This window comes from Squalius cephalus, assembly GCF_949319135.1.
Source record: "Squalius cephalus genome assembly, chromosome: 19".
Classification (NCBI taxonomy): Eukaryota; Metazoa; Chordata; class Actinopteri; order Cypriniformes; family Leuciscidae; genus Squalius; species Squalius cephalus.
The window spans coordinates 1,371,477-1,396,265 of NC_137140.1; the positions used below are offsets into that span (position 1 = coordinate 1,371,477).

Below are 24,789 nucleotides of genomic sequence, written 5' to 3' on the forward strand. Positions count from 1 at the left end.
AGCAGCATTAGTCGCTGAGGCTGCTTCAAAGACGCTGTTTATAATAGCTCTTTTTTTTAAGTATTAGGTTTATTTACCTTTATTAATCGCATAAGTGCATATTTTAGTGCATTTTAATGTTTATTCGTTAGGTATTCATTACTTCAATGAGCTTATTGTTTCTGCATTAAATTATCACATTGTTTAAATTAATACATTTTTAGCTAAATGTGATTTTTGTACATGTACATTCCTGAAATACATAACTTTAGACAGTCACCTCTGATAACAGATCACTGTAAATTGTAATGTGTATTTTCTGTAAAGCTGCTTTGAAATGATGTGTATTGTGAAAAGCGCTATACAAATAAACGTGAAGTGAATTGATGACAGTAAATGCAAATGCATTTATTTTTTTGCTTTTACAAACTAAGGGCCAATCCAAAAATTCCCAAATCCCAAATCACTCGTTGGATTATGGTGACAAAATAAAACCGAAATATAACCATTAAAGGACATTCTAAGAATGTTATTATTTAAGTCCCAAAAATAGGCAAATGTGAACCATATGTAAGGTTAGGGGAACGTTTATATCAGCGTTTTATACCGAATCGGTACCGATGTGATGATGTCATGTAAACAACCAGAACATATGTAACAAACAAATCATAATATAAATTGACACACCCCTCCTTATTTGACTATACACTCACCTAAAGGATTATTATGAACACCATACTAATACTGTGTTTGACCCCCTTTCGCCTTCAGAACTGCCTTAATTCTACGTGGCATTGATTCAACAAGGTGCTGAAAGCATTCTTTAGAAATGTTGGCCCATATTGATAGGATAGCATCTTGCAGCTGATGGAGATTTGTGGGATGCACATCCAGGGCACGAAGCTCCCGTTCCACCACATCCCAAAGATGCTCTATTGGGTTGAGATCTGGTGACTGTGGGGGCCATTTTAGTACAGTGAACTCATTGTCATGTTCAAGAAACCAATTTGAAATGATTCGAGCTTTGTGACATGGTGCATTATCCTGCTGGAAGTAGCCATCAGATGATGGGCACATGGTGGTCATAAAGGGATGGACATGGTCAGAAACAATGCTCAGGTAGGCCGTGGCATTTAAACGATGCCCAATTGGCACTAAGGGGCCTAAAGTGTGCCAAGAAAACATCCCCCACACCATTACACCACCACCACCAGCCTGCACAGTGGTAACAAGGCATGATGGATCCATGTTCTCATTCTGTTTACGCCAAATTCTGACTCTACCATCTGAATGTCTCAACACAAATCGAGACTCATCAGACCAGGCAACATTTTTCCAGTCTTCAACTGTCCAATTTTGGTGAGCTCGTGCAAATTGTAGCCTCTTTTTCCTGTTTGTAGTGGAGATGAGTGGTACCCGGTGGGGTCTTCTGCTGCTGTAGCCCATCCGCCTCAAGGTTGTGCGTGTTGTGGCTTCACAAATGCTTTGCTGCATACCTCGGTTGTAACGAGTGGTTATTTCAGTCAAAGTTGCTCTTCTATCAGCTTGAATCAGTCGGCCCATTCTCCTCTGACCTCTAGCATCAACAAGGCATTTTCGCCCACAGGACTGCCGCATACTGGATGTTTTTCCCTTTTCACACCATTCTTTGTAAACCCTAGAAATGGTTGTGCGTGAAAATCCCAGTAACTGAGCAGATTGTGAAATACTCAGACCGGCCCGTCTGGCACCAACAACCATGCCACGCTCAAAATTGCTTAAATCACCTTTCTTTCCCATTCTGACATTCAGTTTGGAGTTCAGGAGATTGTCTTGACCAGGACCACACCCCTAAATGCATTGAAGCAACTGCCATGTGATTGGTTGATTAGATAATTGCATTAATGAGAAATTGAACAGGTGTTCCTAATAATCCTTTAGGTGAGTGTATATATATCAGTTATATGCATATGTAGTAGTGTTTTATTTTTTACATGTTTTTGTGCATTATAGTTTTCCTCCATGGAGTTTTAATTAACACATATTTCTATATCATTTTTTGTAGTTTGTTCTGGTTATTTTCCCTGCAGTTTTATCTATGGTTTGTACGCAATGCCACATTTGTCCTTAATCACTGCAGACATTATTAAACACCAAACGGGTTCCTTTATATCCAATGAATCCACTCAGACCTCAAAAGTTGCTCTTTTTCAGAACATTTTATTCATTTACTGAATTGATCAAACGGTAAAGTTACACTTTTAAAGAAGAGTTTATAAACCATGTTCTTCAAATGACCAAAACAATTGAACGGAGCCAAAATGTGATTCTGTAGAGCTGTGCAATCTCTCGTTTAATATCAGTACAAACATTAGTAGTCAAATACAAGAATACAAACATTTAACATTGATGAGACTCTAAAACCTGAGGCTAAAACCGGCTACACAAATAAGAAGAGCTCTAAAGACTTGGAGTGCAGATGCTGCGCGAGGTTCTTGATGCGGCAGAGGCGAACGTGCCGCACGTCTCCCGCGCCGTACACTCGGTAGATGTGATAGCGCTCTCTCTCCTTGAGCGCCAGATCCAGCTCGTTCGCGGACATGTGGATGAAGTGTCGATCTCGCCTGACCGTCGTCTTCACCTCCACGAAGATCTCGCGCTCACCTTCGCCTGCCGACCCTAGTGATGAAGAAGTGTACTTTACTGTATTTGAAATATATTCCCTTTTTCAATAGTGCATTGCAAATATACAAACAAAAAACACTATCTTTAAATATATTTAAGTATATTAGCATCATACAACTTTTAAAACACAGCTGGATTTTTTATGAACTAACACTAACAAAGATTAATAAATACTAGGGCTGTGTATTGACACAAATTTCACAATTCGATTTAATATTGATTATTTTGGATATCAGGTTCAATACATGGCAAATTTTCTCAAGGAAAGCAAATCTCTTCACTAATGCTGTGAACTATGGGAGTCAGTGGTAGACTATAGGCTTCATTAGCCTACTGTAATACTGAAGGTAAAAATGAACTGATTTGTATACAAACACTTAAATTACACTTTTATTTATTTTTATAATAATAAAGTTATATGAAATATAAACATTTAAATGGTGGCTGTCATAAAAACCTGCCAGATTTATCCAAACATGCATTAAAAATTGAAGAACATTAAACATTATAATGAATATGTAATATGGTGCATATATTTAGCAGAATGCTCCTCTCTAGAGTTAATTCTTCTCGCTGACTGACGAGTTTATGGTCACTGGATATGTTTTTTCTGAGGTAAATGTGATGTTACATGACATTGTTTACTGACGTCTTTCCACGGTTGAAACACTGATTGAGCGACTCCATGTCACATGATTCGATAAGTTGTTCTCCATCTTTTAACACACTTTCAGAAGCTCATTCATGTTTATCTCGCGCTGTAACTGGTGTTATTAAGGCGGAGGAGAAGAGCATGTGCTTCTCTAGAGCTGAGCCAGAGCGATCTCACGCCACAGCGACAAAACGATATTTATGTTTTTGAATTTCGTAAGAAAATGGACGTAATTTGAAATCTGAGACTTTGTTTCATATCAATAATAACAAAGCACAAAGATTATAGTGATTCATTGGATGGGATGTGCTACAATGTTCCATTCATTCATCAACTGAAAACAGGATGACTGATCGAGTCTTGGGATTTAAGAATCAATATCGGTTCGTAAAAATGAGAATCGATTAAAATCGAGAAATCAGTATTTTTTACCCAGCCCTAATAAATCCTGTACCAACTGTATTGCTCATGGTTAGTTCATGTCAGTTAACACATTAGCTAATGAACCGTACTGTGAAGTGTTACCAGTATTCTCAGTATATATTAGTGTTATTCACCGGGGAAGCTCAGCTTGAAGTCGCAGGCGCGTCCGCTCTCGCCTCTCTCGTTGAACCATGTGATCTCGCTGGGACCCGAACGCCCACCGTTCTCTTTCCAGTGCGTGAGGAAGGAGAAAACCAGTTGCTCTCCCCACTGTCCGATGCTGGCCGTGTCCTCCTGGTCAGTGGGAAGCACCAGGGTTTGAGGAATCGAGCAGTCCAGCGCCAGATCCTCCAGGACGTCCTCGGGACTCATGGATTTGCTCCACACCGCGTTATCCAGCGTTATCGGGGGACGAGGTCGACTTTCAGCACCTTGAAACCGGCTCAGCACCATCTCCGGAGCCTGAGGAGCAGTCTGGCTTCTAGAGAGAAGAGCAAAGTGTTCAAATGCGATGAAAAGCAAGCAATAATAAGAGGTTGTATGATGCTTTTTTTAAAGTCCCCCTGTAGTCAATCATTTTATCTCTTAAAACTCATCTTTGATCACCAAACTGACATATTTAAACGTTTTTCATCTTCATGCCTTAAAATATCTTGAATGTAACTCGACACCCTTGCCTCATTTAGTATACGCGGTTCTATAAATATGCAAATGAGCCCCGCCTCCACTCACTCACTCAGCTCAGAGATCCACTGGTTGACGATCACACGTTGATCTGATTGGTTACAAGGTAGTTTGTGACGTCAGAAACACCAGCGATTTCAAAGCGTGTTTTTGAGACTGTCTTTGGTTCACTGCAGTTTTAAGGAGGAAATACTCAGCAATGCTGTCGACTTATGAATTTACACATGCTTTGTCTTAAAGCAGATTAAAAACACCATATAGACACATAAACAACATTAAAAGCTGGATTTTCACCACAGCGGGACTTTAAGTGTGTAATGTTGCTGTGTTGATCATTAAAAGCTCCAGTTCTTCTCTATATCAGCGTCAGTGTTTCTGAACTCCTGAAACGCCTCCATTGTATCTTGAGTTTCTTCCCGGGACGAACACGTCACAATATTCCTCATTATAATAATTCATGCGCAGAATAAAGGGGCGGGGCCTGGTTGAGTTAGTAGTGTGTTAAACTGGCGGTTATGGTAAGGGGCGGGACATTTCCCAAACACACTGGAAGCGCTCGACCAATCACAACACACTGCTCCAGCCGACCAATCAGAGCACAGTGTGCTTTTCAGGAGGAGGGGCTTCATAGAGACAGGAAGTAAACAGAGCGTTACTGACAGACTGGGAAGAGAGGAGCCGCAACAATGGAGAATATGAGGAGAATAATCAACATTCAAGCAGGAAAACCTGTTCTAGTAGAGCCTGAAACAACATCAAGACTTTGTGAAAGGGCGAAACAGATCCTCCTTAAAGGGATAGTTCACTTTGAAATTAAATTTTGGTATGTTTTAGCTTACCTCAAGGGCATCCAAGATGTAGGTGTCTTTTTAGCGCAATTTTCCACCAGACAAATTGCGATTGTTAACTCATGATTTCTGTTCTGTGCGTCTGTGCGCACCAATCTTGCACTTCTATCTACTCCTCAACCAGACCACCTAGAGACTTCGGGTTTTCGGCATTATCTTAAGGAAGGTCTAATCTCGGGAACGCACAAAAAAAATCCAGGAAAAGATTTACTATCTCTTAGTGTTGTGATCCCATGAGGTGAGAAAATTGCGCTAAAACACTGAGTTTTTATTACTTGTTTTCCGCAGTAGTTTCAATTTTGATATTTTTAGGTCAAACCGTTCTTGTCTGTCAGTCATTTCATGCAGGTCTGTGGTCACTGTCTCAAAGAGCATGCACAGAGTCCAAATTAAAACAATTCCCCATCGTCCAAATGATCTGAGGGTGCGGGCGGGTATAGATATATACACTAGATGTCGCTTGGCTACGGTTTCGTTCCAATGAACTGCAGTAACCAAGGCGACTCAAGTGTATATATCTATACCCGCCCGCGCCCTCAGATCACTTGGACGTGGCTGTGTATAAGAGGTAAAAACGATATAAATACTGTTCGTTTTCTCACACAAACCGCTCGTTTCGTGTCTTAGGCCATCAATGTGTACTTACGATGGGGAATTGTTTAAGTTGGACGATGGGGAATTGTTTAATTTGGACTCTGTGCATGCTCTTTGAGACAGTGACCATAGACCTGCATTATACGACTGACAGACAAGAACGGTTTGACCTAAAAATATCAAAATTGAAACTACTGCGGAAAACAAAGACACCTACATCTTGGATGCCCTTGAGGAAAGCTAAAACATACCAACATTTTATTTCAAAGTGAACTATCCCTTTAATGTCCTGTTCACTGTTGCTCCTCTTTTTGAGCACAGATCTGAACTTCAACGGTTGTAATTCATGGTTGGTCTCTTTTTAATCAAAGTGTAAATCAACTATTCTTTAGTATTATACAAAATATGTGTTTAAGTAAATCATTTGGACTCTAAAATTGCTTGAAAATCAAAGCCAAATGTGTGAAGAATTTTTTTTTTAAATGTTTTTTTAAATGTTTTTTTCTACTTTAAAACCTTTTAGCGGCTAAAAGGTTTTAAAGTAGCGTTTTCATGGTAACGGAACGTCTAATTTCAAAACTGCTTTCACAGGATGAATCTTTTTGACTGTTCAAGCTTTATGAATGAACCACGGGTTATGAAGCGAACACGTACTGCGGATCTGCTGCGGCGCTGCTTTCGTCCGCTGGAGTTTCATCGCCTTCGGTCTGAGGACTGACATCCTCTTCTCTTTCCTCTGTGTGAACAAAAACATGTTTAAAACAGCCATACACAAACTTTTTTTGCCATCTGAACCCTTTTATCTAAAATATTTTCTTTAAAGTCGGCATAAAACAGAAGTTGCGCTGGTCTTTTCTCCTCTATTGTGTCGTGTATCGAGTGAAACGCTTCTGGAACAAGAACAAAAGTCGGTGGGGCTTGATTGTGTCTGTGGGGAATTGATTGGATGGTTGTGGTTTGCTATTGGCTGATTTCATGTGAGTGACAGGTTATAGCCCCGCCCACATCATCAGAGAAGAGAAGAGATGCTGCAAGAGGAACTTATTCTGATTCGAGATTATTAACACAATAATGATGCGCACCAGTAAATCATTTTGACTTTATTTGTGACTAAGTCCTCTTGAGATTTTAGGCAGATATTACAATAATTTAACGACGTGCATGTCATGGTTCTGTGATGTCCGTTAATGGTCACATGACATGCAGGTAAACTAATAAAGTATTTCATTTTAAGTTTCTCATAACTGTTCTCTTAAAATCTTCACTGCAGGGAGAAACAGATTTATAAACGTGTTTGTCCACAAAATGTTGAATATTAGGCAAATATGAAAATGAAGTGATCCTGGTGCCTGTTGCATTCATGCAATTTCATATACATTAATTGTGCAGCTCTATATTTTCTTTTCTTTTATTTATTTTTTTATTTTTAATTTTATCATTTAATTAAGTATTATATTTTCATCAATTCACAAACCCCTGTTTAGGAAACCCTGAGATAAAATAAGAAATCCATGATAGGGACATTTTTTTGATCATGATATTTGTTCTTTCAAAAATAAGAGGGCAAAATTGGGGCCACGAGAGCAAAATTCAATATATACATATACGTATACACTCACCTAAAGGATTATTAGGAACACCATACTAATACTGTGTTTGACCCCCTTTCGCCTTCAGAACTGCCTTAATTCTACGTGGCATTGATTCAACAAGGTGCTGAAAGCATTCTTTAGAAATGTTGGCCCATATTGATAGGATAGCATCTTGCAGTTGATGGAGATTTGTGGGATGCACATCCAGGGCACGAAGCTCCCGTTCCACCACATCCCAAAGATGCTCTATTGGGTTGAGATCTGGTGACTGTGGGGGCCATTTTAGTACAGTGAACTCATTGTCATGTTCAAGAAACCAATTTGAAATGATTCGAGCTTTGTGACATGGTGCATTATCCTGCTGGAAGTAGCCATCAGAGGATGGGTACATGGTGGTCATAAAGGGATGGACATGGTCAGAAACAATGCTCAGGTAGGCCGTGGCATTTAAACGATGCCCAATTGGCACTAAGGGGCCTAAAGTGTGCCAAGAAAACATCCCCCACACCATTACACCACCACCACCAGCCTGCACAGTGGTAACAAGGCATGATGGATCCATGTTCTCATTCTGTTTACGCCAAATTCTGACTCTACCATCTGAATGTCTCAACAGAAATCGAGACTCATCAGACCAGGCAACATTTTTCCAGTCTTCAACTGTCCAATTTTGGTGAGCTCGTGCAAATTGTAGCCTCTTTTTCCTATTTGTAGTGGAGATGAGTGGTACCCGGTGGGGTCTTCTGCTGTTGTAGCCCATCCGCCTCAAGGTTGTGCGTGTTGTTGCTTCACAAATGCTTTGCTGCATACCTCGGTTGTAACGAGTGGTTATTTCAGTCAAAGTTGCTCTTCTATCAGCTTGAATCAGTCGGCCCATTCTCCTCTGACCTCTAGCATCAACAAGGCATGTTCGCCCACAGGACTGCCGCATACTGGATGTTTGTCCCTTTTCACACCATTCTTTGTAAACCCTAGAAATGGTTGTGCGTGAAAATCCCAGTAACTGAGCAGATTGTGAAATACTCAGACCGGCCCGTCTGGCATCAACAACCATGCCACGCTCAAAATTGCTTAAATCAACTTTCTTTCCCATTCTGACATTCAGTTTGGAGTTCAGGAGATTGTCTTGACCAGGACCACACCCCTAAATGCATTGAAGCAACTGCCATGTGATTGGTTGATTAGAAAAATGCATTAATGAGAAATTGAACAGGTGTTCCTAATAATCCTTTAGGTGAGTGTATATATATATATATATATATATATATGCAAGAGGTAAGTTTAAAAAATGAACTTACGTTACAGAATTTTACGTTTATTGTTATGAAAAATGCACAAAAATGTAAAATTTTTATATGAAATCTATATTTTCAAAAACACGTCTTACTCTTAAACTGCAAGAAAGTTGTTCAAAGTTTGAGCTTGATATCTCGAAAAATGTTCTTTCAGTGAGATGTTGTTCGGCTGCAGTACCAAACGCTTCCACTAGAGGAAACTCGTCTCATTCATTTCCAATGCGCTCGTTTCCGACCGTGAGGAGCTCAAGTGTGATGACTATTGTTTTCAAGACCATTTAACCTTTTTTGTGTGTGTGTTCACACAGCAAGTGCCAAAACCTTTACCAAGTTACCATTACGATGAAATAAAAACGTATTTCTGAATCACAAGACCTGGGGGTTGTGGGACGATGCCGCTCGCTCTGGGAGCCTGTTGATGTTGATGTTGATGTTGAGCTCTTGTGTCTTCATGCACTGGAGCTTCTGTGGTTCTCTGATGGACACTGGTGTTGGACGAGCTGTTCCTCTCGACTCGGGACTGAGCTGGAGCAATCAGAGGAGCAGGAGGAGGCCACATCTTCATCACCTCCTCCAAAGCCTGGCTGCCTGAACCTGCAAAACACAGATGCGTTATATTATTATGAATAAGACTAAATTTCGTCTTCTCAAAATCTCAAATCTTATGCAGCTGCAAAAGCAAAGTGGTTCCTCTTCAGATGCGGTCTGTACCTGAACTTTGTACTCCTGTTTTACTGAGCGAAGCTTTAGGCGGCCAGCAAACCAGCCGGTCCTCTTTATTCAGATCCGGCGGGATTTGTTCCTCCTGCACGACTTCTGATGGACGAACTGCAAACACAAACACCACAGATCAACGCTGATCTTTCATCACAAAAAAATGCCCTTTTAAACATCCATTTTAAAGCACAAAATGATGTGTTCGTACAGTTGGGGCTGGATAGAAAATAGACATTTCTGAAAAAAATTCACAAAAAGAATGTCATATCGGTGCATCCATGATTTAAATGCTCATATTTCAAAAGATGAATTGGAGTAGAAACTAGATATCGGTATCGGCCGATATATGATCATTTTTAATGTTATAATTTTCGGCCTGATAAGAAATTTTTCCCGATATATTAAAGTCGATAAATAATGTATTATTTCCTTCAGCTGAGACACTTCAGATGTTCAGCACGATAGTTTTGAATTTGGACACTTGTTTTTGTAATCAGGCTCTCACAAATTATATAAAAATTTGGATTTATATTTATTTGGCCAAAATATCGGTTATCGGCTTTCAAATATAAAGAATTATCGGTATCGGCCACAGTGTCCATATCGGTGAGTGTTTATGTTTAAATGTTTATATTTCAAAAGATGAATTGGAGTAGAAACGTTATTATGCTAAAATAATAATGTTTGTGTGCAAATCAGTTGTTCATTTTCACCTTTAATATTACAATATTGTGACAGGGTTCCTGTATAGATTACAGTATTAGTTGAGAGATTTTTTTACTGACGTACTGTACCTGATATATATATATATTAGGGCTGTCAAACGATTAATCGCAATTAATCGCATCCAAAATAAAAGTGTGTGTTTACATAATATATGTGTGTGTACTGTGTATAATTATTTTGTATATATAAATACACACACATGCATGCATATATTTAAGAAATATTTGCATACATATACTGTATATATATTTATATAGTTTATATTATATATAAATATAATATTTTTATATATATAAATAACACATTTTTCTTAAATATATACATGCATGTGTGTGTATTTATATATACAAATTTAATTATACACAGTACACACACATATATTATTAAAAACAAACTTTTATTTTGGATGCGATTAATCGCGATTAATCTTTTGACAGCCCTAATATATATATATATATATATATATATATATATATATATATATATATATATATATATCCAAACGAATCAATATTGAATCAAACCACAAGCATGTGAATTTGAACGGCTCGCAGTGAGGAGCGCCGTGATTGGAATCAAGGTTGCGCACAAAACAAAAGCAAATGCTGACATGCTTCATTAGTTTCCAAACCAAATATCAAACATTTCTTAAATCAAGATACATTTACTAGATGAGTAAAATTACATAAGATATTAAGTCTTGTTTTCTGGGCAAATAAGTAAAAATTAAGTGACTTTTTGCTTAAAACAAGAAAAATTATCTGCCAAGAAAAATAAAAATAATCTTGTTTCTGTTTGAATTAAGATTATTTTTCTGACCCCATTGGCAGATAATTTGCTTTTTTAAGCATCAACTCACTTCATTTTGATTAATTCCACCGGAAAACAGGACATAATTTCTTATGCATCTTCTTATGCATCCAGTATTTGGACTGGAAACAAGACAAAAATACTAAGTAAGAACAGCATTTTTTGCAGTGTGGCCGATTCGCACGGGATTAAGATCACAGACAACCTCCCCAATTATTACAAATGACTAGAGGTCACCAGGTAATACTAATCCAGTGCAAATATACATATATATATATATATCCAAATTAATGAATATTGAATCAAACCGCAAGCATGTGAATTTGAACCCGAATGGTGAGATGTGTGTCAGTGCGCAGGCCTGGTTACTAATGCGTGTAGCGACTCTCAGCCTCTTCTTTTCGCCCGGCAACAGCTGCGCTTTCATGTCAAACAAACACACATTAGCATACGCGCACTGTGCATGTGGTGCGCGCGGAGTGATGAAATGAGGGCGCGGATTAAACCGGGAAGAAAATCAAAGGGATCAACACAGCTGTTAATTTCTGGATGCTTCCCGACTCCGGGGATCGTGCCGTCGGTTCAGGGACACAAAGAGGATCTGATTACCGATGACTTCTGTTCTCACTTCCACCGGCGCTGGGACGTCCCATGGCTCCTCGTTCTCTGGGAGTTCTTGAACGTTTTCCCGGTCCAGAAGCCTCTTTAAATCAGCTCGGTCCTGAGTCACATGATGAACAAGATTCATGAGATGGAGTTTGTATGAGAGATGTACAAACTGATGTCAATCAAGAAGAAATTTTAAGCAAAATAATTACAAGATATGCCAATTACTTGATCGTAGTTAGTCACAATCGGGATTCATTTAATTCAATAATATATATAATTTACATAATTAATAACAGTATATATATATATATATATATACACACACACACATATATACAGTACACGCACATATTAAAGCATATACAAATATTTAAAAAATACATTCAAGTATATATTAAAGAAAATAGACATACATGTAAATAAAAATATATATAAAAAGAATAAAAAGAAATTAAGTAGTTTGGAATAACTGATTATTAACTATTAGAAAAATAGCTAACTAATTTACTGCTTATTAATTCTAATTAAAAACATTTGTAAAGCAAATCAAAGGGAAGAAACATGCAGAAAAAAACATTATTATCTTGAAAAAATAATATTATTTTATTTTAGAAAATAAAATTGTACACATGTATTCAAGGTGTAAAGAATGTAGGTTATTATTTTATTTTAGCATCACTGAGACACTATTATAGTTTTTGTTAATATTTTGATTTCTATTTTAATTTTAAAGATTTAGTAATTTTGTTGTTTTTGTCATTTTTTAATATGTCTATATAGTTATTATCATATTAAAACTATTATTATACTTATTATAAGCTTTAGTTTTTATATTTACTATTATATTATATTTAGTTTATATATACTATTTAGTTTATATATTCTTCAAATTAAACCAAACGGAAATTAGTAATGTTGTTTTACAAATACAATTTTAGTCTTTTTTTTTTTTTTTTTTTTTTTTTACAATTATTTTTATATTATATTAATTTATTAAAATTTACTTATTATATTTTTAAAGTAATTTTTTTATTTAATGCTTATTTTATTTCAAGGAATAAATGTTTTATGGTTTTAGTTAATGATAATAGCCTGCACCACATGACATATCTAAAGACCAAATATGAATATTGTTTCAAACCATATGAAACAAACACAAACACATATAGTACATTTGGTACATATGTGAATAAAAACAAATCTCCATGTTACATAAATTGAAATAAATGTTTGCACTCTTGCCGATCTCTGCTGAAGAAACTTTAATAGTTTATAAAAGGTCAAATATTAACTACTTATGTGATTTCTGTACGGCCCGGAGGCATGACTACATTAATTTCCCATCTCAAGCACTCAGAGGGTCCATATCGTACCAGGTGAGAGAAAACCCTCTCATCCTTATCCCAAAGGACCAGCGAGCGCTCTAGCTTTTCACTTAAGATGCAGCATTTAGTGTTTTTCAAGCCATAAATTTTGCTTTCAGCTCTCAATCACTCAATCTTGCTTTTGAAAACAAGGGCAGCGTGACCTTGGAGGAATACAGCTGGCATCAGTGTGTGTGTGTGTGTGTGTGTGTGTGTGTGTGTGTTTATGAATATGTGGCTTGGAGGCTCGTTTTAATCATGATCCGACTCTGACTTAAACTCTCTCTATATGTGTGTGTGTGTGTGTGTGTGTGTGTGTGTGTGTGTGTATGTACTCTATACTCACGTTTATGCATGAAACAAGACCCTGGAGAAAGCGCTCCAGTTCTTTGGCAAAGGTCTTTTCCATGGTGAACAATTTCACCAGCTCTCTGCAAAATAACATAAAGAGAGATGAACCACACAACCACACACACACACACACACACACACACACACACACACAAGGATTAGGGATGGACGATAAATCAGAAATTAAATAAAAATTTGGATTTAGATTTATAGGCCAATATATCGGTTATCGGCTTTCAAATATAAAGAATTATCGGTAGGGCTGCACGATATTGGAAAAAAAAACAGATTGCGATATTTTTTCCCCAACGATATATATTGCGATATTGCGAGCCATCAATCCAGGCTAAAGTCAATAATTACCATTCCATGATATTAATAATTTCACTAATAAACAAGATTCATTACAAGTGACAAAAAGGTCACTTAATATTTTATTCCAAAATTAGAACATATTTCTGTAAGAATTCGGTGAACGTTCTACGCAGTCCAACGTGGCGGCGCTCTTAACAGATGTTTGTTTGTTCATTAGGCTATAGCCTAATTCCTCAAAATAAGTAAAAAAAATCTTATTCTCTCTCGATACTGATGATACTGACTCGCGATCTTCGCAGTAGTGAACACGCCGGAGAGAAATGCACATTTCATACAGTTTTATTTTGTTTTGAATGGTTATTTTTAAAAGTAGAGATTTCTGTAGGTAATAGATATATTTAGATAGATAAGCTACGGGTTTCGGTTCATGGATGATAGCTTAAGCTGTTCAGTCGCTGGCGCCTCCGTGTCGTGATTATTTATTGTCTGCTATATTAACTTTTTATTTATTAAATCCAGGAAATTGGATAATGAAACACTGATTAAAATTAAGATACAATTAATACAAAACGAAATTCGTTTTAAAGAAAGGCTTTGTGCTTTCTGTTTGAGGTCTCTGTGAAAGTTTTAAAGCAGTTATTTTAGTGCCGCATCATAACGGTCGCGTCCGTAATGGAGAACTGTCATGTAACATTGTTTTTTCCTCATAAATGCGAACACGAAAAATAAAAGACAAAAGACTTTTTAAAAAAGACAACCATCCACAACTTTATAACACTCCAGGCAAAGTACCTCTTTTTGGTCAACATCCTCCTTTTTGGAGCCGAAATAGTTCCAAATAGCTGATTTTGATTTTTGGTACGAAATCATTTTTTTTGCGGCGGATCCTCTTCGTCGCCCATTTTTAGCTATAGGATTGCCAGTGAATGTTGGCTGTGAGCGGTGAGCAGCGGCACAGCGAACCAATCACTGTGCAGGCACGCGGAACGTGCAAATGTCACCGCAGCAACAAGCCATACAACAAACTCATGTTTACTGTGTGCAACCGTTCTTTTAATACACCATGAGTGCTACTACCCTTCACATCGCATGTTCCGGCGATGTGACTATCGCTCATGCGCACATCGCGATGTCGATGTTAAAACAGAATATCGTTCAGCCCTAATTATCGGTATCGGGCAAAATGTTCATATCGGTGCATCACTAATTTAAATGTCTATATTTCAAAAGATGAATTGGAGTAGAAACTAGGGATGCACGATAAATCTTCCACGATATTGGTATCAGCCGATATATGATCATTTTTAATGTTATTGTTATCTGCCAGATACGAAAATTTGTCCGATATATTTAATCTGATAAATAGTGTATTATCTCCTTCAGCTGAGACTCTTCAGATGCCACTGTTCAACATGATGGCTTTGAATTTTGAAATATGATTGAATCACTTCAATAAGGAAAATACAGTAAAGTGCAACATGTGCAGCGCAAGTCTGTCATATCGGCTACATAACATTATAATGAAAACATTATTATAATTGTGTGATTGGGACATGATGAGACTTTTGTTTTTGTAATCAGACTCTCAAAAATTATATACAAATTTGGATTTAGATTTATCAGCCAATCTATCGGTTATCGGCTTTCAAATATAAAGAATTATCAGTATGTAAAATGTTCATATCGGTGCATTTCCCCAATGAGGATTGAGAAGCATGAGACGTGCTGAAACCACACGGCAGACGCTGTACCTGCAGATGTCCAGTTTGGCAGAGAGATGATCCTTGTGGATGTACAGCTCTTTTTTGTCTTTCAGGAGACATATAATATCCTCGCTCTCGAAGATCGGGTCCTCGTCCGGCACCTCGAGCCGATAATGATTATACAGCTTCCCAACCTGCATAAACACAAACGCTTCAGTTCTGAAAGAAATAGGGCTGCCCCCTAATAGTCTACACGAAGAGGCTTAGTCTAATTATATGAGGCGTTTAGTCGCAGAAAAAAAAGTGTCAAAATCACGGCAGGAAACGGTTAACGGCTGGAAACCCAAACATTCGCCATTCAATTATCGACCTCAAATAAGGCTATATCACTGAGACATGTGAGTAGCAGCAACTGTACAAGTGTGATGTTAACTAGATAAACGTGTGCTATTATTAGTGTGTGTGTGGAGAGAGTGTTTCCTGCATTATTACAGGCGATTACTCGCATTTAACTCAAAATACTCCCTCATGTTTGCTCATACGGATGAGAGTAAAGCAAACTGTAAAGGCTCTACTCTTATCTCTGTCAACTCACAATAACAACAAAACGTTGTGCTTTTGTAAAATAATGAGGCTTTCTGTCGATCTTGAACTTGAGCGCATCATAAATGAACTGAAACTCAGCGTATACTTGCCTCAGACATGAGAAATATATCTATAGAAAGCTTGACATTCCTACACTTGAATGAACAGATTCCAATGGAAAATGAATATTCTCAGATTATGTAATCCGTATGAAACGAGCATATAGGCAGAGATGACGAAAAACCAAAAACACAACAAATAAATAATTATATTTAGACAGTCTCATTCTGTTTTTTTTTCACGACACATTCATAATCATTACGTTTGCCGGTGCGCTGTGGCGAGCTTTATTTTCAAATCTGAGCGCTGATTAGGCTATACGTATTTTATACAGGCGATTAAAGCCGCATTATTATGATTTATGGCTTATTAAAATAAACACACGATTAGTCAACTAATGGCTTAAATGAACGACTATTAGTCGACTAGAAAAATCTGTATTTGAGGGCAGCCCTAGAAAGAAAAATATTTAATCTCAGATCAATGTTTTGGGTTGTTTACACGACATCCATTTTCAACTAAAAATGTAAAACTTTTTATGCGCTTTGACCGTTTTTTTACGCAACAACGGCGTTTTGGGCGCCTGAAAATGCAAAGTTTTGAAAACGTGTTTCAAAGTGCAAGTTTTTGAAACCGGTCTCCATGTAAACAACAAAAACACGAATCTCTGAAAACGATGACGTCATGCACATGCGTATTACGTGTTCAGTCTATAGTGTTTCATCGCCATCTACTGGCCTGGCAGCAGAATACACCATTTTTAGTCGTTTTCACAGATCCGTGTGAATGGGGATCGTTTTGACAATGGTGTCGTCTGTACGTGGAAAACTCAAAAGAAAAACTTCTCCATTTTAAGCCTATCGTTGTCGTGTAAACGTACCTTAATCATTTACTTATGTGGAAAATAGGCGTGTTATAAGCGGGATAATGTACATCCGGCCGGTTGTTATCTCAGAATAAACCCCTTCAGGCTGATGAAGACCTGATCCTGATCACCTGATCGGGTTTATTCTGAGATAACAACCGGCTGAACGTACATTATCCCTTACTTAAAATAAACGCGCAATTAGCCAACTTAAATCTTAAATCAAGAAAAATCTTTAGTCGAGGGCAGCTCTAGAAAGAAAGAATATAATGCAGCAAGTGATTTGAGTAAACCGCACCTGTCCGAAACTCAGCGAGCTGATGCGTTTGGCAATCCCACAATCCTTCAGCTCATTGTACATATCTTCAAAATCAGCATGGTGGAAGATGAACCTCTGGATGTACGGCACGAGCTGTCGAACCAGCGCCTGTAGTGCGGGACACGGCCGGTAAAGCTCGGTCTGAGCTTCGGTGGTCACGCAGCGAGAGAGCTTCTCCACGCTGCAGATCTGCAGGAATAACTCCCGATCGCGCTCGCTGAACAACTCCTTCTCCGGCTTTCCTGAGGACAAGAGGACCAGGGAACCGCCTTCACAATCCAGCCCATTCATTACACAGTTAAAACCTGTTTTTTAACACAGGCGTAAAAATGCATCTGAACTTAAAGTCCCTCTGTGGTGAAAATCCAGCGTTTAATGTTGTTTATATGCCAATTTTAATCTGCTTTAAGACAAAGCATGTGTAAGTTCATAAGTCGACAGCATTGCTGAGTATTTCCTCCTTAAAACTGCAGTGAACCAAAGACAGTCTCAAAAACACACTTTGAAATCGCTGGTGTTTCTGACATCACAAACTACCTTGTAACCAATCAGATCAACGTGTGATCGTCAACCAGTGGATCTCTGAGCTGAGTGAGTGAGTGGAGGCGGGGCTCATTTGCATATTCATAGAACCGCGCATACTAAATGAGGCAAGGGTGTCGAGTTACATTCAAGATTTTAAGGCATGAAGGATTTTTTTTCAAGGAAAAAACGTTTAAATATGTCATTTTGGTGATCAAAGATGAGTTTAAAGCAGGGGTGGGCAAACTACGGCCCGCGGGCCACATGCGGCCCGTTAGGCTGTTTAATCCGGCCCGCCGAGTATTTAAAAAAATTGTCTTAAGATCGCATTAATTTTGCCTTTTTTCTTGCAATACTTTGCGTTATATATATATATATTGCGTTGCATATATTTGACAATTGGAATATCAGATATTGCATGCCATAGCTAACAAATGTAAAAAAGGAAAAATGACATAAAAGCAGATCATCATTCATTCAGCGCTGTTGTGGCTGCGGTGTGTCACGTAACAAGCAATGACGCGTCACCATGGAAACCAAACAGACAGCAACTTGAGCGCATAGACTTGTTGCACGTTAATGTTTTTTCCTTTTTTGGAAACTCAATGAGAAAAAAAAATGTTTGGTAACCGCTTGCACACCTTAGTTTTTCCTTTGATTTGTCTGCTATTTAGTTTCTTTGCTCCTCTGGATTTGTGGATGTATCCTGCCCGATTCCGTTTACCGACCTTTATCGTCCGGCTTTCGACTACGCTCCCCTGTCTGCCATGTACAGAACCCGTTTTTTTTTTTTTTCATTAAATGTTCTGATCTCCCTTTGCCTTTTATTTTTTATTTTATTATTCTTAAAATAAATTAGTATATTCGTTTATTTCCACAAATGTATGACTTTTGGAAGTGCAAATTGCCATTCAGTTTTAATAAAGTTGAATTAACGTAGGTAATTTTTACTCTTCTAAGTGTACACTTGCAGATGTTTTGTTTCTAATTTACTGTTAGGCTATTAAATAATAATAAGGATAAACAATATTTAAAAAGTATAGGCTATAATTATCTAACATCTTTAAAAATTAACATCAAAACATGCTAACTGGGGGATATCTAGCATAAAAAAATGTATTGTCAGAATGTCGTCTCTCAGTTGTTGAATTTCGCACAGACGTTGCCACACGTTGTCTGTTTGCTCAGCCGATCTTATGAAAGTGCGAATACCACGAATTGTTTTTGTAGTGCATAATATGTTTTCGCGTGCATATGATATGCACTTTATGGCGTATAATAGGCACGCACTCCACACCCCTAATCCTAACCAAGGGGTTTACAGTGTGTAGCATGCACGCAAAAAAACAAACAAAAAAATTTTTTGGCATATAAATGGCACGAGAAATAAAATTTGTGGTATAGATACGCACTTTCATGAGATCGTGCTTCATAATCTGCTACTGGGCCGGCCCTCTGTCAAATTTTTAAAACCCAGTGTGGCCCTTGAGCCAAAAAGTTTGCCCACCCCTGGTTTAAAGGAATAAAACAGGGGGACTTTAAAAAGTTGTAGTTCATTGATAATAATAATAAACATTTCTCAAGCATCAAATCATCATATTAGAATGATTTCTGAAGGATCATGTGACACTGAAGACTGGAGTAATGATGCTGAAAATTCAGCTTTGATCACAGGAATAAATTACACTTTAAAATATATCAAAATAGTAAACAGCTGTTTATATTGTACTAATATTTTACAATTTTAATGTTTTTTTGTATTTTTAATCAAATAAATGCAGACTTGGTGAAAATAAGAGACTTCTCTTAAAAAAATACAAATTGTACCGATCCCAAACTTTTGAACGGCAGTGTGTATTAGGGCTGGGCGATATGGACCAAAAGTCATATCCCGATATATTTAGGCTGAATATCGATATACGATATATATCCCGATATTTTTTCCGCAAAGTGAGAGCAAATGTTCAGTCAAAGTCAAAGCCAAATATGACATGTTAAAAGTAGTTTTATTGAAACCAGCTATTTCAGTGAACAGTTGCAAAATCAAATGAATAAATAATAAACAGGTTTCTTCACCTTAGGGCTGCACGATTATGACAAAAATCATAATAATTACATTGAATATATATAAACAAATTTTGTGTAAACATGTTATAATTTGCCTATATATATATACATATATACTGTATATATATATATATATATATATATATATATATACACATATATATATATATATATATATATATATATATATATATATATATATATATATACATATATATATATATATATATATATATACATATATATATATATATATATATATATATACATATATATATATATATATATATATATATATATATATATATATATATATATATACTTTTCCCCTTTACTTAACATGAATTGTAAGAATATGACTAATAGTAAAGACTAGTACTAATAAATAAACATTAGGCCTATGCTAAAGCTATTAAATAGCAGTCCCAAACTAGTTTTTGTTAATGCAATGTTGGTATGAGCCACTACAGTCATTTAAAAATATTAAAAATAACACAAAGAAAAATAGTGGCATTTTGGGGTTAATATGGAAACGACAGTTACCATGGTGAATACACAATACTAACAAGAACTGTTAATGAAACATGGAAACTGCTCCTGGTGAATAGAATGAAAATCATACCTGCATTACTTTTATTTCGTGTAATTTACAACGTAACGGCGTTGCATGCTCGTAGTTTCTTTTGCACTTGATCAGTGAGGCGATACACAGCGCGCGCCGCCGCATTTGCGCGTGCAATTGAGTGTGCGCTACGAGAACAGGATAACGGCTGACAGGACAAGAAAATCCGCTTTTCTGAGGTGAAAGACTTTATTTCAGCGTACACTTATGTCACTGCCTGGTAGTTCCTATTGTGCTGGGTTTTCTGAAGTAGTCATGATTCGCCTCTCATAACATAACATGCTCTAAACACGCACGCAGAGTGGAAAAGGAGGAGCGGAGGCGCGGAGTGCAAATTTGAACTATATCGATATATGCGATATGGTCTAATTTCATATCGCATTTAAAAATATATCGATATATTTTTTATATCGATATATCGCCCAGCCCTAGTGTGTATATGAATAAAGTTTGGTGTGTGTAAAGCTGCTGGATTGGAGATTTCTAAATGAAACTCACCGTCTTTAAAGACTAAAATCTACAGACGGTAACAGATAAAGTGCAACATAAGAAATTTATGGAAGCAAAACAGCTCAAAATTGAGCAGTGCGTGAAAAAACATTGGTTTTGCCTGCAGCGTCTCGCCTCAAAAGTCTAACTGGTTGTGTAAAAAAGGCATATAACATCGTTATATTGATATATCGATCGCACGCCCCTGAATCTAAACACATTTATTGAGGGATCAGCAAATACTGTAAGTTCACGATGAAACGTCCGTTTTAGAGCCCTAGTTTCCATCATCACTGACTTTAAACACGGCATTAAACACGGAGGAGCTCAATGGGTAATTTCGGTTTCAGTTTGAAAAAGCTGAAAAATAGTATTTTTGTGCATTTTTCATAACAATAAACGTAAAATTCTGAAACTTTTTTAAGTTCACTTTTTAAAACTTTTTTTACAACAATAATCTGCCAAGCGTCGTCTTTGAAAAGAGACCAAACTTCAGTCTGTCGCTCTAAAGCGTTCAAGATTTACCACAGTTTAAGTTGGACATTTAATTTTCAGGTCTGTGCTCAAAAAGTGAATAAATGGATTATAAATACAGCGTAAATATAATTCAGTAAAAAATGCATGCTAAAGAAAGGTGTGTTTCCCCCTACCATCATGCCTGGATCTGCTGGCGGCTCTCCTGGCTGCGGACGGCAGGTTGAGCAAACACACCTGACTGTGCGATTTGAAGATCTTCTCCAAGTTTGCGCTGTCTGCGATCATGGGCTTCCGAGCTAGCGTGACCCATCCGCTAGTCTTGGTGGGGAAAACTCGCTTATGGGACACCATTTCTGTTAAGACCATGAAACAGATTAAGAGGAGAGCAGAGCAGGATCTCAGCAGCTCAATGAACACACGAGCTTTAGGATCTCACCCTTCAGATGGTGGCAGTACGTGGAGTTCAGCTGAGGGTCCTGATCCTCTCCGTGGCCATGGACTTTACATTTATCAGCTTTTAGAGAGAGAGAGGGAGGGAGAGATTTTTTTGAATTTCAAAATCCTTTTATTACTAATTTTAAATAAACAGCCAATAAACACACTGTTAAACAAAAATCAGAACAGAAAAGAAAAATTATCTTAAGAGGGATGCAAAATACAGTCTGTCATCAATAATCTCACACAATGCCCCCTTACTGCACCAAATCAAAAGAAACAAGATCATTCATGGCTTTAAAATATTGAAAATAAATTAAAATTCTAGATTTCACTGAATTGAAAAACACTGCCTCTAAAATTATAACTTGTTTCTCGTTCAATTTTATGTTTCCTAGTATTATAAATTGCTTGGCCTAGCGTAAAGTTCCAAAGTTGACACCGAAAAAGAGAGAGAGAAGAGAGAGAGAGAGAGAGAGAGAGAGAGAGAGAGAGAGAGAGAGAGAGAGAGAGAGAGAGAGAGAGAGAGAGAGAGAGAGAGAGAGAGAGAGAACAGAAATGTCCAAATGCCAGTTTAATGGATGATTATGCAGAATATGATTTGATTCGCACCCAGTTTGGCGAAGATGACCGACACGTCTTGCACCACGTCTCCTGTGGCGAGAGGAGAAGACTCGCAGACGGCCTCCAGCAGGGACACGTACTGCAAAATCGAGGGATTCTGCTCCACGTTCAGAGACTGCAATGACAATCAACACTTCTTACAACACATTTATTTCAGTATCAGACATATAAAATGAACCTGTACCTGAATCAGTCCCATATAAATGATCAGGCGATATATCAGTCGGCCCTTTTTCCTTGTCTTGTTTACATTTTTTCTGGATTCTATTTAAATTTTTTATTTTAATATTAAAAAATGATGGATGTCTAAATCAATTGAATTTCTAAAATTTAATAATTGATTAAAATTTAAATCATAATGGGGCCCTATGTTTTATTTTTTCCCAAATTTCTTGTTTAAATTTGATTTCAATTGAATTATTTAATTATATTTGAATAAAGGATGTCTAGTGAATTGACTTAAAAAAGTTGACAATTTATTTAAATTTATTAAAGTTAAAAAAAATATTAATAGGGCCCTATGAAATGTTGTATTTTCCCCCAAATTTCTTGTTTAAATTTTGATTAAATTGTAATGATTTAATTAAATTTTAATAAAGGATGTCTAGTGAATTGACTTAAAAAAGTTTACAATTTAATAATTTATTAAAATTAACAATAATATTGTCCCATGAAATGTTTTATTTTTCCCCCCCAAATTCTGTTTTTAAAGCAATGCATAAGACATTATCAACTAAATTGATATTTTAAAATGTACATTTATTTCTTTCATTTTTTGCCAAACAAAAGAAAAGTTCACTGTATAATTAAAACGTCCATGAAAAATGGTCATATTACTTAAAAATAATGTTTTAATGAACTTTATTATTATTGTCATTATTACATTCTGCTGTATAATAGTAATATACGTCTGTCATAATTTCTTCAAGTTAAACTGTATATAATGTAATGTAATGTATATTATATACATATATGTATGTATATAATCCAATGCTCACTTAAAGTTAATCTCTAAAAACATTACAATACATTAACAACAGCTTTCAAATCAAAAAAAAAAAAAAAAAAAAAGGAATTTATTTTTCATACTTTACACTTCAATGTTGTCATGTCTACATTCACAATTTTAGTTTTTAGGCGTTTAATTTTACATTTATTTAGACAAAAAAGTATAAAATTTTAATACTGGCTATTTCTTAGCCAGAACATGACAATCATTTCCGGCTTATCAATATCGGCCGGAATTTCACCCCTAAACAAACCTTGAACATGCTCTTCATGTCCTGCAAACCATTATAAAATGGTGCCAAGACTCTGGGCTCCTGAATCCCACTGTCGGGCCGTCGGATCAACTCCTTGTATCTCTGGAACATTCCCGTCGGATCCCACCAGCAAACCTCTTTAAGATGGTAGAAGTGCCCAGAGCACCGCTCATCCTTCCTGTATGACATAGATTTTTAAAATTATTTTAATATGTTCCTTGAGGTTCACTTATAAGGTACTGAAAAAAAAAAAAAATATATATATATATATATATAAATATATATATATATATATATATGCAGAAAAATTATTATTTTCAAGCTTAATTCTGAGCCTCTGCCTGAAGCGATCAGGTTTTAAGGCGCGGCTCCTTTAAGGCATGAAGGTAAACGCCCACTGTTATGATTGGCTAACGTCATTGCATAGGTTTCAGTTGCCACTCGCTATTGCACACGAGTAAGTGTTTTTAAAACATTATACTTATAAAGCCGTCATTCACAGACAAAGCGTTATGAAATCCTTTACTTTACAGTCGCTGCTTCATCTGTCAGCAAAGGCTTCTGTGTGAACTCTCCATTACACTGAGCCTCATTTACAACACAATCTGCAGTCACACGCTCCGGACAAACATACACTCCTCTGACCTGATCCGGGACGCCATTAAAATAAGAGGAGTCCGTCAGAAACTGATCACACACTGTATACTGTATCAGTGTAGACAGCGTCAGTCATTATAATCTGAACACACACTGTATACTGTATCAGTGTAGACAGCGTCAGTCATTATAATCTGAACACACACTGTATACTGTATCAGTGTAGACAGCGTCAGTCATTATAATGGCTTCTGTTTGACGCAACACTCACATCCAGTGTAGGCTAATGTCAGCCGCTAAGCGACTGAGCGCCAGTGGGCGGAGCCTATTATTGCAGTGGGCGGTGCCTATTATTGCAGTGGGCGGTGCCTATGGTGCGATGATGTATAACTATTGTTTGATGTCTTGCTCTAGAGGAGGGCATATGTAAATTTATTTGCCCGTGTGATTTCACAGATCACTCAATATCAAAACGAGCTGTTTTTGAAGCTTGATTAAATAAATGCTTTGTTTATAATGAGGATGTTGTTTTAAGATAT

The 24,789-nt window shown here is 36.9% G+C and overlaps 1 protein-coding gene across 10 annotated transcripts in view; it reads right to left on the reverse strand.

The window, feature by feature from the left end:
- Window positions 1-2,160: 2,160 nt before the first annotated feature.
- LOC307147298 (uncharacterized protein) overlaps window positions 2,161-24,789 on the reverse strand; it is a 117,693-nt gene continuing 95,064 nt past the window's right edge. For all 10 annotated transcript variants that reach the window (XM_079851941.1, XM_079851942.1, XM_079851938.1 and 7 more), the window contains 13 exons: window positions 23,654-23,831; window positions 22,380-22,506; window positions 21,769-21,846; window positions 21,506-21,685; window positions 17,135-17,397; window positions 15,375-15,520; window positions 13,304-13,388; window positions 11,594-11,705; window positions 9,443-9,559; window positions 9,107-9,325; window positions 6,499-6,580; window positions 3,853-4,199; window positions 2,161-2,637 (listed from right to left, as the gene is read on the reverse strand). In XM_079851941.1, the coding sequence (XP_079708067.1) occupies window positions 2,399-2,637; window positions 3,853-4,199; window positions 6,499-6,580; window positions 9,107-9,325; window positions 9,443-9,559; window positions 11,594-11,705; window positions 13,304-13,388; window positions 15,375-15,520; window positions 17,135-17,397; window positions 21,506-21,685; window positions 21,769-21,846; window positions 22,380-22,506; window positions 23,654-23,831 (2,173 nt within the window). In that variant the 3' untranslated portion in view covers window positions 2,161-2,398. The remainder of the gene's footprint in view (window positions 2,638-3,852; window positions 4,200-6,498; window positions 6,581-9,106; window positions 9,326-9,442; window positions 9,560-11,593; window positions 11,706-13,303; window positions 13,389-15,374; window positions 15,521-17,134; window positions 17,398-21,505; window positions 21,686-21,768; window positions 21,847-22,379; window positions 22,507-23,653; window positions 23,832-24,789) is intronic.